This window comes from Brassica napus, chromosome A3 (assembly GCF_020379485.1).
Source record: "Brassica napus cultivar Da-Ae chromosome A3, Da-Ae, whole genome shotgun sequence".
NCBI lineage: Eukaryota > Viridiplantae > Streptophyta > Magnoliopsida > Brassicales > Brassicaceae > Brassica > Brassica napus.
This window is the reverse complement of record NC_063436.1, coordinates 21,463,927-21,482,801: the sequence shown is the minus strand read 5'-3', so window position 1 is coordinate 21,482,801 and position 18,875 is coordinate 21,463,927. Positions and strand designations below refer to the sequence as shown.

At 34.7% G+C, this 18,875-nt stretch overlaps 5 protein-coding genes across 5 annotated transcripts; all 5 read right to left on the bottom strand.

Moving 5' to 3' along the window:
- Positions 1–245: 245 nt before the first annotated feature.
- On the bottom strand, positions 246–3,467 carry LOC111203923. The gene has a single exon (XM_048776681.1). The coding sequence runs from the start codon at positions 3,245–3,247 to the stop codon at positions 2,474–2,476; it is 774 nt and encodes a 257-aa protein (XP_048632638.1). The 5' UTR covers positions 3,248–3,467; the 3' UTR covers positions 246–2,473.
- Positions 3,468–3,681: 214 nt separating this feature from the next.
- On the bottom strand, positions 3,682–5,972 carry LOC111214675. The gene has a single exon (XM_022717688.2). The coding sequence runs from the start codon at positions 5,107–5,109 to the stop codon at positions 4,318–4,320; it is 792 nt and encodes a 263-aa protein (XP_022573409.1). The 5' UTR covers positions 5,110–5,972; the 3' UTR covers positions 3,682–4,317.
- A 2,557-nt stretch (positions 5,973–8,529) lies between these two features.
- On the bottom strand, positions 8,530–9,943 carry LOC106439820 (NAC domain-containing protein 6-like). The gene is made up of 3 exons (XM_013881342.3): positions 9,534–9,943; positions 9,181–9,449; positions 8,530–9,101 (listed from the first exon to the last, which is right to left on the bottom strand). The coding sequence occupies exons 1-3, from the start codon at positions 9,688–9,690 to the stop codon at positions 8,682–8,684; spliced, it is 846 nt and encodes a 281-aa protein (XP_013736796.1). The 5' UTR covers positions 9,691–9,943; the 3' UTR covers positions 8,530–8,681.
- Positions 9,944–14,249: 4,306 nt separating this feature from the next.
- On the bottom strand, positions 14,250–16,162 carry LOC106439821 (pentatricopeptide repeat-containing protein At2g17033). Its single transcript, XM_013881344.3, has 3 exons — positions 16,044–16,162; positions 15,590–15,901; positions 14,250–15,492 (listed from the first exon to the last, which is right to left on the bottom strand). The coding sequence occupies exons 1-3, from the start codon at positions 16,050–16,052 to the stop codon at positions 14,428–14,430; spliced, it is 1,386 nt and encodes a 461-aa protein (XP_013736798.2). The 5' UTR covers positions 16,053–16,162; the 3' UTR covers positions 14,250–14,427.
- A 371-nt stretch (positions 16,163–16,533) lies between these two features.
- On the bottom strand, positions 16,534–18,418 carry LOC106439822 (F-box protein SKIP23). Its single transcript, XM_013881350.3, has 2 exons — positions 17,090–18,418; positions 16,534–16,841 (listed from the first exon to the last, which is right to left on the bottom strand). Exons 1-2 carry the CDS (start codon positions 18,269–18,271, stop codon positions 16,800–16,802), a joined length of 1,224 nt encoding a protein of 407 aa, XP_013736804.1. The 5' UTR covers positions 18,272–18,418; the 3' UTR covers positions 16,534–16,799.
- Between the last annotated feature and the right edge of the window lie 457 nt (positions 18,419–18,875).

Below are 18,875 nucleotides of genomic sequence, written 5' to 3'. Positions count from 1 at the left end.
AAAATATTCACTGTCATTTTCTTATTCATTGGACTAACAGGCCCAACAAAATTAGAAAAAAAAGTTCAAATGTTAACAAAATAAATATATAATATGATCTTAGAAAATAAATATTTATATATTAAATTTAAAGTATTTTCAAATATTTTATAAAATTAAAATATGTTTCATATAAATTAATTTTGTTGTAAATTTACCCGCCCGTAGGGCGGGACAGCCCCTAGTATATAGTAAAACACACTGAGGACTGATCATATACAGAGAGAACGTCATTTCATTTAGAACTTTAGAATAATTAACTGTAGCATCATTTACAATGTTTGAATTTTTAAAAAAGTTATTGATTTGACTCTTTGCATTCACAATTTTTTCTTGGATGTTTGTCAATAAAATTGGTTATCACACATTTTTAAGAAATTAGTAATTATTTTTTTATCCTTATTAATATGGACATTACATCTTAATCTCAAATCTCTGTCTTTATAAGAAACCATTGAATTAACCTTAAATTATGCAGCTTCTGCTTTAGCATAAATCTACAAGCGAGAAGCCTTTAAACGGGACATAAAAGTTCAAAAACAGAGAAATTGTAAACCAAAAAATGAAACACAATTATATCAAAAGGAGATTTGAGAATGCAGCAGCAACACCAAACTAAAAATTTTAAAGATAGACATAAACTTATTGGCTTTAGATAATAAACAAAAATATGGAAAGAAATTCAGCAGAAACGTCATAGTTCACGCACTCTACGGTAGAAATGCAGCAGAAACGTCTCTACTTTATCTGCCTCTCTTCAAGACAATTCACAAATGGCTCTAGGCATTTTACAAAGGTGTGCCTACAACTTTCACCACAAGACTTTTTAAAAAATCAGATCAAATGACCGAGATCGGATAATTATTGTTTGGGCCGAGATCGGATAATTATTGTTTGGGATACCAACTTTCCATATGCTGTGGAACTAACATGTCCTTTGAGTTGGTTCCTTTATGGAACCAGTGAAGGATGATGTCTTCGGAGAGGACATTAGGTTCATAGACTTATCTCACTACTTATGAGAAAACTTCCATAAGCTTTACATTTGGACTTTTTACATCAGCTCCAGTTGTAATTTTCGCTGCTATTGAACGTGTTCAAGTGGATTCCATGTTTCACCAAGTTTGTGTTTGATCTTCAATGCCTGTTTTTTTCTTGCAGCAACTGAGTTAATTGATTCGGGGAAGCGTGCATTCACATCAGAAGCATCCATCCAACCTGATTCGCTAATGGAACCCACCACAAAAAAAATAATCAAAAGGCTAACGACGTCGCATTCGTGTTAATTCTTCATTTCGTGCAATTACTTTTTAAAAATATTAAATTTTTATAATATTTTTATTAAATTTTAATAAATTTAAAATTTAAAATTTAAATATTTTAAAATATGATACAAAACAAGAAATATTAATAAAACAGAAAATTTAAACTAAAAGTCTAACGTTATATATCCTGGAAAAGTTTTGTGTTGGTCACATCGGTTCTTCGCTCCAATTCAGCATACCTTTCCGTGATGCGTTGTTGTAGATCTGAAATTTCGCGGTTCAGCGCTTAAATTTAATGATTAAAGTGTACGATTTAATTACTTTAGACTTTTTCTTTGTTGGATGAATGATATATATATATATATATATTCCGTCTGGGAGATCATAAAGGTTTTTTAAGCTTAATGACTAATCACATAAGATAAATGATATTTTGAAGATTTTTTAGGTGTTATTTTGTGATAAATATTTTTAATACTATCTATGTGATTTTTTCAATAAATAAAAGATATGACATCTTTCTTCAATCACAAAAATTTTCTTTAATAAAAAGAGAAAATTAAAAAAAAAAAAAATTACACGACCGTTTCAAAAGAAATGAGACAAGATCCTTATTCGGCGATTTTGACATGTGCATGCACACGGAGCTCAAAAGTTCTTAATTTCTTTTTGCATCATTTACGTTGCTTCCCGCAACACAAACACAAGAACGAGTTATTAGCAGCAGAAAACGTGTGGATTTAAGATATCAGATGGGCATGATCCGTATTCGTCGTTCCAACATGCGAAAGCACCAGCTACCCAAAAAAAAACATGTGAAAGTACACAAATTACACTACAAATGTTTCCCACCATACAGACATTACATTTTTTTTTTTTTTTTTACAGACATTACATTTATATTACAGAGAACGTTTGAAACTTACTAATCTCAATAATCAGTGATCTTATTTAAATAAATAATAATCGAGACAACGTCATTTAGGTGGATAACCTAATCGTTAACCATGAGGTGAAAAGTTGAAAGTTAAAACTGAGAACTTCTTGTTTTTAGAATGATCTTGTTCTTTGATTGGTTAAACAGTCCGAGATCAAATAAATAAGATGTACAGAACTGAGACTTGAATAAGTTTCTATTATCTTTTCTCTTATGTACAAAATTGTAGCCTTTAGTGGCCTAATGTGTTAAGAATTGAAACTCTATATTTGATCAATGACTTTGAAAGAGATTCAACTCCATCTTCAAGATCTTGAATACATGACACTAGGATCTGAACATCTTCTATCTTCAAGGTCTTTCCAGACTGAAATTCAGAATCAGCCCTAGTGAATTCGTTTACTTGAGCTTCAGCTGTAACTTTCTTCTTGCTCATTAGCTTTGAGACGACTGACCATTTTCCACAAGTCTTTGATCCAAACATGTAGCTAAAGAGAGACTCAAACAAAGAAACTGCGATAGCCTCTGCTTCTCCAAAGACAGCCAAAGACTCTCCTTCACGTGCAACAACATTGAGAGACTTTTGTATTTTAGGGAATGTCTTCTTGAGTGACTTTCTTGAGGCTAAGTATTTCGTGACCTCTCCTGATAGGTCACCTCGCTTTCTTCGTAGAATAGATTGGATCTCGATGAGACCCTCTTTCATCTGCGACAAAACATCCTTGGAAATGTTGCAATAGTCCAAGCTCCTGAGAGATCCATCAAGAAGCTGCTCGACGAATATCTTGTTTTGTACTTGTGCTAGTGCCTGTTGGGTAAAGGGTAAACGAATGAGCCTGTCAAGAGACTCGTGTAGTTCTTGAAGGTTGTCAACTCTTTTGCAGATAGAAGATGTTGAGGCTTCCTCAGAAGATCTCAAACAGGCCAGCTGCTCATCGACATGAGCGGCTTGTGGGTGAGATCTAGAAGGTAAACTTTTAGAGCGAATATGGAAAGAGACTGCCATTGTTTTGAATCTTAAGATCTTTGTTATTGATCAAAGAGAAGTTTTGAGAGAGCCAAAGATGTTTGTTATGCTTTCGCATTGCCTCAAAGGTCAGTACATATATATAGGCAAGAGGAATCTCATGGTGATTAAAATATTAACACCATTAATACAATGTTCCCCTTTCAAGATGGCATAAGGCATCTTTTTCTCACATAACACAAATAATGGTAAAGATCTCCACCATGTAAGCTCAGTGTCTCCCTCCAACTATATCTCCATTTACTTAATGCATTGAGATCTGTTTCGTTGCAATGAGATATATTCCAGGCTGGCTTGTTTGCTATTGAATGCAATGCCACTCGTGCAAGTCTTATGCCTATCTTCTAGGAGTTAAATACTAATATTTTTGGTTTGTGAAGTTTGGGATTAGTGTGCCATACGACAAGCAAAAGACAATGCTGATCAAAAGTCAGATCTTAATCACGTTGAAGGTGCTGAAATATGTCCATAAGACAATAAATGTAAGCTTTTATTATCTTATAAAATGCGTAACCGCACGAGCACTCTTAATAGCTTCTGCCAATTCCAGCTTGGCTTTGTCTCCCACGTCTGAATATTTTGTGAATATTTATAATCTTTCCGTGTACACACGTTTGCATTAAGAAGTTGTGATTATACTAATCAGAAGAAAGCATATTTAGACAACTGTGATAATGCTGGCAAGATCCGTATCCACAGATCATGGCATGTTAACAAATAGATAATGGATTACTTAACACTTTTTGGATTATGTTTAATATCAAACAACCGTGTAGAGGTTAAGAGATGCCACATGACATGTTGAACAAGTAAACGTTGTTTAATTTACTCAGTCATAAAACAAAATGATTAAACAGTGAAATTTGAGGTAAGAAACTGAATGAAGTTTCTGAAAATCGAGAAAGGGTTTAGTTCTTTGATGATCATTCGTGAAAAAAATAAGAGATATCACAAGAACAGTTATATATGATAAAGATTTTGTATTCATTGTTTTTGTGTTCCTTTTTACAAGTAATTATATTTACATTTTTATACAAAATTTGTAGGCTTCAATGGCCTAAGGTGTTAAGAATCGAGACTCGGTATTTAATCAAGGACTTGGAAAGAGATTCAAGTCCATCTTCAAGATCTTGAATGCATGACTCTAGGATCTGCACATCCTCCATTTTCAAAGTCTTCTCTGATTCGCATTCAGAGTCAACTCTTGTGAATTCATTTGCTTGTGCTTCACATGTAACCTTCTTCTGGTTCATTAGCTTTGAGACGAGTGACCATTTGCTGCATGTTTTTGATCCAGACATGAAGCAAAACAAAGAATCAAACAGAGAAACTGTAATAGCTTCTGCTTCTCCAAACACCGCCAGAGACTCTTCGTTGCACTCTTGGTCTTGTTTCACCTTCAAACTCTTAAGGGCCTTTTGCAATGACTTCTTGATGGATTTTCTTGAGGCTAAGTACTTCTTAACCTCTCCCGATAGATCTCCACGCTTTCTTCTCAGCATCGACTGGATCTCCATGAGACCTTCCTTCATCTGTGACAAAGCATCCTTGGAGATGTTGCATAAATCCAAGATCCTGAGAGATCCATCAAGAATCTGCTCGACGGCTTTCTTGTTCTGCTCTAGAGGTAAAGCATGTTGTGTGAAAGGTAGGCGAATAAGTTTGTCAAGAGACTCGTGAAGATCTTGAAGGTTGTCAAGTCTTTGACATATAGAAGAGCTTGAAGATGTCGAGGTTTCATCAGAAGATCTCAAACGAGTCAACTGCTCATCAACATGAGCAGCTTGTGGGTGAAGTCTAGAGGGGTAACTGTTAGATCGAACGTGGAAGGAGACAGGCATTTTTGTTTTCTCCTTTGGTAATGAGCAATGAGAAGATGTTGAGAAGGCTAAATTGTTTGTTCTGCTTCTCAATGTCTCTCCAGGTAATATTTATATACACCACCAGGAAAGAGAGGCAATGAGGAATCTATTGGTCATAAACTTATAATATTGAACCATGAATGTCTATGTCTGCCCAATGTTCCCTTCCACAGCTCATTTCCCATATTCAATAAAGATAAGATTCAGATCTCAAGAAAATGAATGTGCACGGCCGAATCTGCAACGCGTTGGTATAGTTTATGAAATATCCAGCATGGCTTGTGTCCTTAGAGAAGATGATAACTGCACCATTCTTGCATATATATTCACTTCCGGATCTTGTCTGCATTTTGGACAAAACCACACATTATTTATTACACATTAGTTGCTGAGTTTAGGAGAAAACCCAAATATGAAGGCAACTCCATACCATAAAATATAAAAGAGGACCATGTTTTTGGCTCACTACGGACTCCATAAACTGTTTCATTCTTCTCTTGTTGTTCTGACAGGTCAGATCCGTAGAAGCCTTACTGATATACTCTGGTTTTTACAAACCTTTGACGTGGTTTTTACGTTTTAGGGCAGTTTTTCCGCTACCGTTTGCAAACGCAATTTTTGCGGTTGATTGCGGTTGTTGGCATTTTGCATCAATCACTCTGCATCAATCACTCAAACCGGTTTAAACCGTTTTAAACCACACTAAACCAATCTAACCTTCTTAAATTCAAAAGTTAGTTCCAGCTAACTTTTGCAGTTGCGGACGGTTTGTACAAAGGTAATTTTTTTTTCTTTAAAAAAAAACAACATAAATACAAAAATAAAAATAAAAAAAAAAATTTTAAATTGAAATAATAGAAATACTAAAATTTATCTATTATATTTTGATTTATATTATAAATTTTTAAAATAAAAATACTTTTTATAATTTTTTAATTTAAAAATATAATTTTATAAATGTAATTTTTATATTTATTATAATATTATATTATTTAATATTTTTATAATTATATAAAATATAAATATTGTTAATTTATTATTTAATCGTTGTTGTATTTAATGTTTACCAGTCAAGTATCTCGCAAACGCACCAATTTCTAACCGCAGTACTAGTCATACAAATTTCTTAAAACCGCTTAAAACCGCAACCACCCGCATCTGCAAACTCCCAACAACAACTGCAGTTACACCAGTCAGTCTGTTTTAGGTTTTCTGGAGTTTTTTAATCTATGTTTTCAGGTGCTTTAGGTGATTAAGAGCTTTTAATGAATGTGGTGAGTTTTACAAGAATTTAAATGAATTTTGAGATGATTTGAAGAAGTTAAAATGAAGAATAAGAACTGGTGAATTAATTACATAAACGGATCGAGCGAAGGGCGACGGACAGATATAGTGATCAATCAACGTGACATCATGATCGACGAAAACGTTCCTCGACCAGAAAGGACTGATCGATCTCATTTTCTGATCGTTTGATCCGATGCACACGACCCGTCTAAAGTTTTGCTTTCTCCTGTTTGATTTTTTCCATTTTCAAGAGAGTCAGTGGTCCATTGTCTCTGAATTTACCATTTATGATGAAAATTAGGAGTTTACGTTTTATTCTTACAGACTTTAAGAGCTTTCGAGAATGTCAGCTTTGGAAAGGCCATTCTTTGACTATGTACTTTTTTGGACAAGTTTTCTAAACCTCTTTAATTATGCAATTTTATTCTTCTTTGTTTTTGTGTTCTTTAATTATGTCTGATTAATATCACAGTTAGGTGTCAGGTAGGGTTCAGTGAAGTGAAGAAACTGAATGTTTAGGGTTCTTAGACTAGATAGTTATCATTAAAGTACTTCACTTGTATTGTGCTTAATGCTTCAACTTTATTAACTACCTACTTCATGATCATAAGTTAACTGAATACAACTAGAGTTGATTTAATTACTTAAAAATAATTCATGTGAGCAAAGTGTCATGTTGATGTTATTGTTATTTGTGAACATATCAAAACTCGAACTTTATGCAACTATAATATACTTCATTCATCCGTTCTTAAAAGATTTATATTATAGAAGAAAAAAAATTTGTTTCAAAAAGATGCATATTTTATATTTTCAATGTAATTTTTATCAACTAATAATGAGAAATTATGAAGTTCAAGAATATTAATTGCATTTCTTAAAATCTTATTGGTTTAAAAAAATAAGAAATATAAAATTACCAAAATTTAAATGATAAGATCAGAGACTAAATGTAATATGACTTTCTAGAAATAGGTCAATTAGGTCCATTTTTAAAAAAATCACACATGAATTAAAGTTGTGAGTTTTGTTTTAATATATAAGAAGTAGTTTTTAATTGATTTTTTAACTAACTATTCATAATCATGATCTGATTTCTTGCGTAGACGTCTATGCTGTCATAGCCAGAAGCATTTATTTCTCAGAGATGAATTTGCAAGGTCTGTTGACTTATTTACTTTTGCCGCCTGCTAACTTGATGGAACTCATTCTCTGAGAGATATAATCATCAAACGTGAATCCTCCATTGTAATGAGTGAACGCTTTTGCCTCTAGGGTGTATCTTCCCCTGTTTCTCGGAGTCAGAGAATTGGAAATAATGGGTCACCAGCAGTGAGTGGATTACGAAGGAGAATAAACTAATGGGTCTACGGTCAATGATGGGATTCATCACTTCTAAGGTCCCACAAACTGAAAAAAAAAAGTCATTGAAAGGCCACAAAGCAAGATTTGTAACCGATCAAGATAATAGCAACATCGATTGATTCAACATGGGTATGACTTCTATCGTTATTACTGTAGTTTTCTTCTCGTATATTGATAAATTTCTTGGGCTTCCAACTTAAAATCAATTGGCAATTATTGGATTGGCCCAAGTCCCTTATATATTACTCAAGTTCCTTTCATATATATCCGATGTGGGATCTTCTCTCCAATACTCTTCCTCGAGATAATGGTGCGTATAACCATTAATCTCGCAGAATCCATCGTATCCCCTCCGAAATCATATTTTATTTTCTAGCGATCTCGGCGGAACTGAGCCTTCTATGGGCCATCAGCTAATGGGATGATCGGGCCACTGTCCGGGTCGGATTAATGGGTCAGGGTATTAGGCCCGCTCTGATACCATGATAAGTTTTCTGGGCTTCCAACTTAAAACCAATTGGCAATTAGTGGATTAGCCCAAGTTCCTTATATATTACTCAAGTCTCTTTCATATATCCGATGTGGGATCTTCTCTCCAATATAGGAATCTAAAACTTGGTACGGTCGAGAGAAATTATCATACATGGGAAGTCCATGATTCAAAGTATAGCACTTTTGTTTTACTGAATTGAATTGTACAGTCAAGATTCTGACTTGTACACATTATTTTTTTCTTACGTTACAAACTTACACAAGATACATTTATCTCAGTAAATAAAAATACAATAGGTAACTCTTAAGCTAAAGACAAACATCTTACATCTTAAAGTGTCTTACAAGTTCTGTTTTTCCAGGTGAAGAATAGTTAAACTTGTCGTGAGATTTTCTCTTTACATAGCCTAAAAATTTAATAGGTTAACTATAGGTGTAAGATTCTGGAGCCATGGGCTTATACTCAAGAACTGGTCTTGTCCCCATTCGAATCCTTGTTTAGGTAACTGCAGCTCCGATAGTGGTAAGACTCCACACGGCAGCTTCAGTGATGAAGAAGGTTCTTTCATCTCTGTTTCCCTCTGTTTCTCTTCGGTATGCCCTTGAAGCATGAAGTTGTTGTTGTTTGCTTCTTTCATGGCTGCTTCTTGAGGAAAAGGGAAAGAAGTCATCATCATGTCTTCTTCTTTTCCGACGAAAGATATGGTGTCGGAAGATGAGAGAGGAGAGTTTGGGCATGTTTGGTTCATCTTAGCTCCCATCTCTGCTCTTTGCTCCAATACTTTAAGTGAAGTGGCTTTTCTATATACCTTACAAAGCACAACGTCCTGCGATCAAAAGATAACATAAGATTAATAACAAAGCTGTTACTTGATCAAATAACTGATTCATAACTTAAAAAGGTACCTTTGGTAAGGTGCAATTGTCAGGCATCCGGAACTCGTTCATGACCCAATCAGTCTTGCTTCCTCCAGGTGCTCTTCCGCTGTAGAACACAAGAGTCTTCTTGAGCCCAATCATACGTTTTGGTTCAGACAAGCTTATGATCTTACGATCGGAACCAGTTGCTTTCCAATATCCTTTCTCGGTTGTCCTGCTTGGTCTACCTCCGTTGCCATGCTTCCTTTCCCTTGGCACAAAGAAATACCATTCCCTCTCCCCAATTGTCGATAAGTCTGTAATCAAAAAAATTCAAACTTATTAATACCAATTTGAGAATAATGGATTTTATAGAAATGAAGAAAGCTAGATATACGTACGAGGTAAGTCCCATGGATCATGACGATAGATGTTGAGAAAACCAATGACTTCAACTTTGGATATGTTGCCGTAAACCATGTTCTTGAGGTAGTAATTAAGAAGCTCCTCCTCGGTCGGGTGGAATCTGAAACCTGGCAGCTCAATCTCTTTTGACATGATCTCTCACTGTCCCTCAAAAACACTTACCAAGTTTAGGTTGTCTTAAAAGCTGTGCAAGTGGAAAAGGTTGTTGCTGGTGATATCACTTAGTTGATTCTATGCACCTTTATATACAACACTAGGACATAATGCGTTAATAGAGGGGATTTTTTTTTTCTCTGGTTGATGTGGAAGCAGACCAAGTCAATAAGAAGTTGTGGAAGCATGATTTAACATATAGTAGAATTTTGCGTCCTTTGTGTATTTTTTTCTAATGTCTATACTTTAAGCGGTTTGTGATGTTTACTGAGAAATAAGGGTCTTGATCAAAGTGGATGGAGCCCACGCGCTTTTATCTTAGAAAGAGTCTTGAGAGTTTGGACCAGAGCTTTGCTGCCTTTGTTTTTGCTTGAGAAAGGATTTTGCCTTTGTGTTTCTTCTCTGTTTTTTCTTTTAAACAATTTTTTTTTTTTGAATTATACAGAGATATCCTGGCCCCACATAAGTGATCCAGACTAGTCACGTGTTGCCACGTGTTGGTCTTCTGTCCCTGGCGATGCCGAAATGTTAATTCCCCAGTGGCCGGGATTCGAACCCAGGTGGCGGTATTCACTTTGGAAAAAGAATCAAACATGTTGATCGTGGGACTTCCACCATTTGTTTTATCTTAAGCTTGACTTTGGAAGTCTCCTCCAAAGACTGAAAGTCTTGCCTCTGTGGGACAGAACCTTGAACCTCCATTTTCTGTTTTTCTTTTACCAGCCGAATTTTTGATTGAGATTTGTTTAACTATTTTCACTTGAGGTTAATTGCTCTTCTTCTGATAATAAAATTACTCTTTTTATATAAAAAATGCTTTCTTCCTCTAAATATATTACCAATATGTGAGTTTTCGGTTAGTTTAAATGTAATCAACAAAAACCAATATGATATACAACAAAAACAGAAAACCAAGAATCAATCATTTTGATAATATATTTTGTGAAAAAAAGAAAACCAAGAATTAATCATTAATAATATAAAAGTACATAAATTTACGTTAACATATAATAGAACGAAAGCATTTGTTAGAACATTTTGGTGAAATGTCATTAGATTTATATAAAAAGAATTGATTATAAGACATAACTAAATAAGTAAAAAAAATGTTACTCTTTATTAGTAATCACTTAACAAAATCTTAGAAGTTTTTCAATCCAATTTATACTTCACACACGTGATTCAATATAGGCCTCGCCAAAGCATAAACTATTGAGACAAAAGAGAGTATTTTTAGTTAGCTTTTTCATATGGAGCTTTTTATTAATGTTTATATGTAACTTAGTTTATATATTTTTAATAATAGTCATATGTGTATATACAGTATAGTTGTAGTATTGTTTATAAAAAAAAATATTGACAAATATATAGACATGGCCAAGGAATCGATTAGAGCATATTTAGTTTGAGGGGCATATTTTAATTTATTCTATTCATATTTAAAAAATAGTATTTATATGTAAATAGAATTTATAATTTGTTAAATAATAATATCTATAAGACTTTTTAGCATTTTTATGAAATTTTTATTAATAACTATTTCGAATAAGTGTATTGTTAGATAATAATTATTGTAATTGTAAATTTTTTTATTAACAAATAATTTTAATGAAGTTATAATTGACTATAGTAAAACAATTATGGTAACATAGAGAAACATTACTATATATTTAAATCAGTTTATAATTTTTCAGCAATCATTAATATAATTAAATTTGTTTATAAAAAATTAAGAGACTTCTATTATGAGTGTATATATATATATATATGTGATGTAAAACATCAAATATGATATTAGAGGGTTATTTTTTAAATCAGAATATCTAAAATCTGATTTAAGTATTGGATCTTAACAAAAAAAACATTAAAAATATACTGTTAAAATTCTGTTTAGGCTATCTAAAATTGTTTGAAGGCACTGGATAAGTCGATATATATAGATTAAATATAATGTCAAAACTTATAATTTTCAGTAGAATTATCTTTTAGAATGAAAAATAAAACAGACGTCAAAAAAAAAAAAAAAAAATGAAAAATAAAACTATGAATGACGTGGAAGAGGTTTAGTTCTTCTCCTGCTTTGATGGATTTGATTTTTCTTATTCACCTACAGTCTTCTTTTTATTATTGTCATTGTCATATATATATATATATATATATATATATATATATATGTATGTGTATGTATATATATATGTATGTGTATGTATACATATATGTATGTGTATGTATATATATATATATATTTGTCAAAAATGTATGAGCTCTTTTTTAAACTACTTAAGTAGAAACCATACATTTTATATTATATAGGATAATAAGATTCGTGATGGTCAGCTGTTCTTTATGATAAGATACATTAAGTACTTTTTGGTTAATTTAGTGAAGTTATCTTCAAAATATTTATGAAGTTATATTGTAAAATTTAAATATGTTCTCTTATTCTCTAATCTATACTATTAATTAAAAAATATATTAATACATATTTTATAGAAATTTGCATGAAGCATTCAAAAATTTTAGAGCATGTCCATCCATAAAATTTCTTAAGTAGTATATCAAAACAAAAATATCATATTTGAATACAACTTATTTATGTAATTTTAAACATTAAAATAGATCACTTAAAAAGTGATATCTGTATTAAGGGAATTACGTTGATCAAAAAAAAAATATTAAGGGAATTACTTCATGAATATATTGAGTTCTCAAATGAAATATTTTTTCTTCTTTTTCATCCTTCTATATTTTGTTCGTTTTGTGAGAAACTCAATCAATTTTTTTCACAGAAGGTGCTCTTAGACCGATTGATTCAGTACTCACAAATCTTTAGAGTTACCTAGAGGCTAAAACCTTACCGCACACCAACAATTTCACTTTTTGCTCAAAAGATTAATAACTACGGCAATTTTTTCTTTGTTCAATCACCTGAACCTAATCTAATCTCTCTTAGTTCGTCTGATGCTCCACTCTTTTTCTCTTAAAGCCGCAACTCTCTTATGTCAAGTTTCTCAGTTATTTACCACAGCCTTCTGCTTTCCTTATTCTTGAATCTCCACATGCAAACCAGAATATATTTACGAATATCTCTCTTGCATGCATATCACGTATATAGCAGAGGTTTGCAGTATGCGCCACATCATTGTTATCTTGGCATGTGACACAGGCTCGTAGCTCGTCTAAGGATTCACTTCCTGGTCATACAAAAAAAAAAATCATTGAAACGAATCATCTAGGTTTATGAGTAAGATAGTTTAGATAAATCTTTTTTTTTTTGAAAGAAAAATATATACAAATTTAAATTCTGACCTGCCCGCGGAAACGAACCAGCAGTTTAGATAAATCTTGAAAAGTCACATATGCTACATTTAGGCAATATATGTGTGTTTATCACGAGTTCATGTGGTTGGTTTTAAAGATGTTCAAGTGTGCAATTCTATAACGATATTTGGCTGTGACAATTGTTTGAAAATTGTGGGATCGAAAGAGAAGTTTGAGATTTTCTGATTGTGAATTAAGAAAATAAAATAGTTTTCCATATTTTAACAAAAGAACAGACAACAATTAATGGTAATGAGAGCGACTAGTGCGTCGAGGTATATGTGTTAGCATATGAAAGTTTCTCGGCAATTGCAGAAAAGGATACTTTAATTCAATCGTTGTCTTTACATATGCCCAACAAGCAACATCAATACACTATTCAGTTCAATATCGACGAAACTACCCAAATAACAAGTAGGGTCCTAAGAAGATTTCCCTTATCTAATAGTACGCCGAAAGCAAAAACAAAGTTTTGTAAACTGTAACGAAGAATCTTATCAACCATAAATAAATGATTGATGTTTTATTTTGTATTTTCTTAGCATGGTTGATGATTTTTATTTTGTATTTCTTGACATGATTGATGATTTCTTTTAAAACCAAATGTATGGCCGCGTGATTGATGATTATTCAGAAAGAAATATCAAATAACCATATGCACTTTCTCAAAAAAAAAAAAAAAAACCATATACATCTCTTTCAAAAAAAAAATATAACCCATATGTATAATTGAGACTCACTTTCTCAATTAATGGTATATTGTGTGTTTACTTATTTATACGATTTATAACGTTTCTGTATTTTATTTTATCGAGTTAAATTGTGTGTTTTAAGTATATTTTGAAGATTTTAGTAGTTTATCAATTTTTACAAATTTTAAGCTTTTTTAAAAGAAAAAAATTAGTTAACTTTGATGCAAAGAAACATTTTTGAAATGCAACATTGTGCAGGAACGTGAGAAAAAAATAAGATTCCCTTTCTTAATTAATGATAATTATGGTTTTTATAGAGTTAGCATGTGTGTTTTAAGTATATTTTAAAGTTTTTAGTAATTTGTCGAATTGTTTTTCAAGTTTAAAGTTGTTTTGGAAGAAAACTGAATAAAGAACATTTGAAAATTGCAAAACCGTGCAGAAACTTGATAAGTTTGGCATTTCAATTGTTTTACACAGATATATCTATCAGTTAACACATGTACTCTACGTATTTTGTATAAATGTACTGCAATGTATTTGTCATTACAACAAGAAACCATTCAGTCTTGAAACAAAAACTCACTGATTACAAAAACTGCTAAAGAGTCACATCCATTAGCACATTATTGTGCTCTGTGTACTGTTTAAAATACTATTAAAACTTGTGAACCCAATGATTAAACTCACAGTTAAAATAATTTCATTGGCAAAGCCATTCTTTAACTGTTTTCCCCTTAGCAATAAAACAACCAACGTTCTTCCTGTCGATTCTCATAGGGCTTCCGGTACGAACCATCATCTTTTTAACCAATGCTTTAACCGGTGACTCTCCTCTCACGCTACTGTGCTTTCCAGAGCCAGAAACAACTATAATCTCTGCAGGAACCACACACTTGTCTCCACTAAACCTAACCTTGATCTCATCCATCCACTGCATCATTATCAAATACGCCGAGCTCAAGTGCATACCATGCAAATCCAGCTTGCCTTCTAACGAACTCCACTCCATGGCTTCATGTAAAACCGAGGACTGAGTCAATACGCGTACCAGAACCACCTCGTCTTCATTGAGAAAAGTAAGCAGTTCGGAAACAGAGAGCGGACAGCTATTCAAGTCTTTTAACAGTGATGTGATGTTAGGACAAGAATTCAAGACCGTGTTGTACGTTCTTAAGGACAAAGGAACGTTGAAGTCCTTCAGTCTCTGTAGCCAAGAACCCATTTGGGGAAGAGCGTCATGAGCTCCGTAGGAAGACAGAACCATGTTTGAACAAACCGTGTCGACTCTGTGACCTTCTGTCTCCATCCTATGCACTATTCTGTTCATGTCATCAAACAATCCTAACCTTCCGTAACCGTATAGAACAGACTTATATTCAAACACACCCGGCTTTAGTTTTTCGAGTCTCATCTCTTCGATAACGGTTTCAGCATCGTTAGGCTGGTCCATGTTGCATAGTCCAGAAACCATAGACTTGTAAGCTTGGGTTTTGAGGTAAACTGATGACGATGTTTGGAGTATCTCTCTCAAACGAAGGCAGGCTTGGTTGAACCCCTGTGCTGAGCCTTGTTTGGAGTTTGATTCAGCCAAACTGCAGAGGAAGAGAGCCAAGTCTCGTTCGTTTGACTTGAGGTTTGTAAGGGTAGTGGAGAGTAGAGTTTCTGATTCTTGGAGTCTTTCTAGTTTATTGAGCAGAGCAACAAGATCAGCAATGAGCTTCGGGTTCCAATCAAACCACGAAGCTTGAGTAATTTCTGAATATAACTTGAGATATAAAACAAGAAAAATAAATCAAAAACCCAATTTCGAATAATTGACTGAGAGAGAGAGAGAGAGGAAAAAAAGAAGAAGTAAGACTCACATAGAGAGCAAAGAAGGAGAGATGGGGAAGTGAAGTGTGAGGTGAGAGGAGATGAGAGAGGACATTGAGAGACACTGACTTTGGGGAAGCAGCTACGAACTTCTTAATGTGGCGGTTAGTAGCTGATGGATCTCCAGCCAAGGCTGGGGAAGAGAGGGACGAGAGAAACTTGTGGCTTTGCTTCATCAAAGGCACTGCTCCTGCCTTGCACCGAACCTCCATTAGCTTTTCTCTCCTACCTTGGCTCAGGCTCTGAGGCGGCGGAGTGAAAAGGAAGCGTTGCAAAGCGATGCTACAGGTGCTTATCGTCATCTGGGTTATGAACAGCAGTGTTAGAGGATAAACAAGAGTCGAGGTTCTGGTAACAACCACACCTGCATAGAATAGTGTAAGTAACCAAGTACATAACAATAAAATCAACGAAGTGAGATCCAATTTTTCTAAAATTACATACTTCATTCATTCATCAGAATCAAAACCCAGACTTCGATTTCATCAGTTGCAGCAATTCAAGATTAAACGACAGATTCTCTAGTAAGACTACCCAATTCGTAATCAGAAAAAGGAAAGACCTTTGTAATTAATATGCTTTTAGGGGATGAAGATGAGGCAATTCGGGTTAGGCCGGTTGGCAGTTACAAAACCGACATTTTTCTTGACCGGACAGAGTTCAACAACGACTATCTTTCTGTTTGGTCGTAAAATCTGTTACCAACCTCACTCGCTCTCCATACGTTTTCACTCATCCACTGCATCGCCGAATACCGAACATCGGTTTAGAAATTTGAAACCGGTTTATGCCATGTCTTCTATTCGATATTTAACATTTTCTGTATTAAATCATCAACATCTAATTGAGTTCCAGAATTATTAAAATCCATGTGTTACTGTTTTTTCACATAAAAATCATTACTTGGCTGGCTCTTGCAGGGTGTAACAAAATATTTTGGAAGAAAACATGGGTTTGGTTCTTCAACAAATATCATCCATCATCTTTGAGAAAAAAAAAACAAAGAGAGAGTTTATCTATGTACAAATGCAAAGTTACTGAAAACATGGAAAGGGTGGGTAAACGTAAAAGAACAGACATAAACATGTGATATAAGTAAGAGCCTGCCTCTATTGGTTCTTAATCTCACAAATATCAGAGAGAGATAATTAACCTCCGTATCTGTTGAATCTCCAAGGCCGTAAACTCCAAATTACACATTTAACATTTTGATGATGTTTCTCCCGGATGATCTTCAGCGCGCTGAGACAAGTAAAGGGTTTCACATATTAGCAATGAGCAGACATTTAGCGAGACTAATGGTAAATGAGAGCATCATTGATAGTAGAGATAAAAAAAATGATGTTCAGAGACTACTAACTAGCTCAAAAAAGGACGGACGGAGATAGAGGATAATGCCATAGAGTCTCCGTAGCTACAATACACAACTAACTAACTAACTAAAAGCAAAGGATCCTAGAGACAAACAGTACTTCAGGTGTTCCACTGACCTCATGAGAAGTAATCCAAGGAGGTGGAGGCCAGAACAGCTTAGCATACTCAGGCAGTTTATGCACCAGCTCTATCTTCCCACTCCTGAAATCAAACACTCCCAAATCTCGATCCTGCATTGCATCCACATTATCCTCGTTGAAGACATTGCCGTTAAAGAACACACAACTCCCACCACAGGAAGGCAACAAATCAGAAGCTGACGCGGTGAAGTTACAGTCATCCCCAAGGAACAACATCTTACCCCCAAGATCCTTAACCTCAACCCAACTCTTCTCCCTTTCCAAAAACTTAAAAACCTTAAACTTCACGGTCCTCTCATTCATAAAAACCGCATGATGCTCAAAAACCTCCTCGCCGAACCCAGGATCCCCATCCACCTCCTCCATGCTCAAATACATATCCACCATCAACATCTCGCCACACGACTCAATCAAGAACTTCTTGTCGCCGCCATACACAGGACTCGCAACCAACTCAAGCTTCAAAGATTCAAAATCCACAACCACAGTCCTCCCATTGTTGTCAACACCGAAGAAACGCCCGTCGAACACAATCACATCATCGTAAGGAGACGGCATGTCGTTGATCACAGTCCAAGCCCGATCCCACGAGGTGAACACAGCTAACTTCCCGGAAACATGAATCGTAAGCAACACGAACTTGCTGCAACTATCTAAGTACCTAACAACGGCCTTCTCCAAGTACAAACTGTTGACGATATCACCCACTGTGTTGAAGTAATGAAGCTTGAACTCGCGGCCTAGCTCTCGAATCTTGAAACTGGACACATCGAGAGATCGAGGGAAATGCTCAGGGAGAGAGCGTCTCGTCTCGCTCATCGGATCGAGAAGCGTCGTCACCTTACGAGGGGCGTTGAGGTCTTCCTCGACCTTGACGAGCCATCCGAACAGATCGGACTCGCTGATCGGCGGTTTGTGAGGTTTGACGAGGAGGATGCTACGCTGCGAGAGGCGGAACCCCACGGCGGAGTCCGGGAAGAGGCTTGTGCCGTTATCGGGGAGGATCGGGAGGTGGTGAGTCGGGAGAGGAGGCTTGGGGTCGGCGGAGGAGCGCCATGAGGAGCAGACGGAGCGGAAGTGGAGGAGATCGAAGGAGGAATCGAGGGATTTGGAGATTAGGTTTAGGAGATCCTTCGGGAGTATTGCCCAATCGACCATGGATGGATGAATTTGAGGGGACCTTACAAATCTCTCTCTCACCAGAGGGACGATAATATCTCAGAGATCAATTCTGACCCGACTGGATACGAATTTTTAACGGGTCGATTTTAGACCTCCTTGGATCCTGGTATACTTCGAAGATATCAATCACAACTCACAAGGTTCCACGATTCCCTCTTAAACGCTGCCGTTTTCAATCGTATAGAATCTCGCTTCCAAAACGCAGAATTAATATGTAGAATTAAAATTGTAAAATTAATATGTGCATATATTTAAATTGCAGAATTAATATGTAGTATTAAAATTACGAAAACATTTTTTTGAACAATTGGAATTTTTTTACAAAATTATGAGTTGCACGAAAGTTTGAAAGTAGAGTCGAAATCTTGTGGAATCCTACAGTTGAAAGCTTACGATTCTGATTTAGAATCACGATTTCGTCTAAAAAATCACAATGTCATAGATAAATCAAAAATATAAAATCATGTTTTGTTTCTATATAAAATCTAAAATTTAATAGTAATGAAATTGAGAGAATAGAAATATATAGAATTAGTACGATAATTATCTTTATGCGTTGAGATTTTTTATTAGAGATAAA

Bases quoted from the DNA above. Each gene is read 5' to 3' on its own strand.
- LOC111203923 (XM_048776681.1), bottom strand. From the start codon at position 3,247: ATGGCAGTCTCTTTCCATATTCGCTCTAAAAGTTTACCTTCTAGATCT.
- LOC106439822 (XM_013881350.3), bottom strand. From the start codon at position 18,271: ATGGTCGATTGGGCAATACTCCCGAAGGATCTCCTAAACCTAATCTCC. The intron at 16,842-17,089 runs GTCAGTGGAACA...TACTTGTCTCAG, and splicing joins CTTGGATTACTTCTCATGAG to CGCGCTGAAGATCATCCGGG.
- LOC111214675 (XM_022717688.2), bottom strand. From the start codon at position 5,109: ATGCCTGTCTCCTTCCACGTTCGATCTAACAGTTACCCCTCTAGACTT.
- LOC106439820 (XM_013881342.3), bottom strand. From the start codon at position 9,690: ATGTCAAAAGAGATTGAGCTGCCAGGTTTCAGATTCCACCCGACCGAG. The intron at 9,450-9,533 runs GTACGTATATCT...TTTTGATTACAG, and splicing joins TGATCCATGGGACTTACCTC to ACTTATCGACAATTGGGGAG. The intron at 9,102-9,180 runs GTACCTTTTTAA...TTTTGATCGCAG, and splicing joins ACAATTGCACCTTACCAAAG to GACGTTGTGCTTTGTAAGGT.
- LOC106439821 (XM_013881344.3), bottom strand. The intron at 15,493-15,589 runs GTGAGTCTTACT...TTATATCTCAAG, and splicing joins TCTCCTTCTTTGCTCTCTAT to TTATATTCAGAAATTACTCA.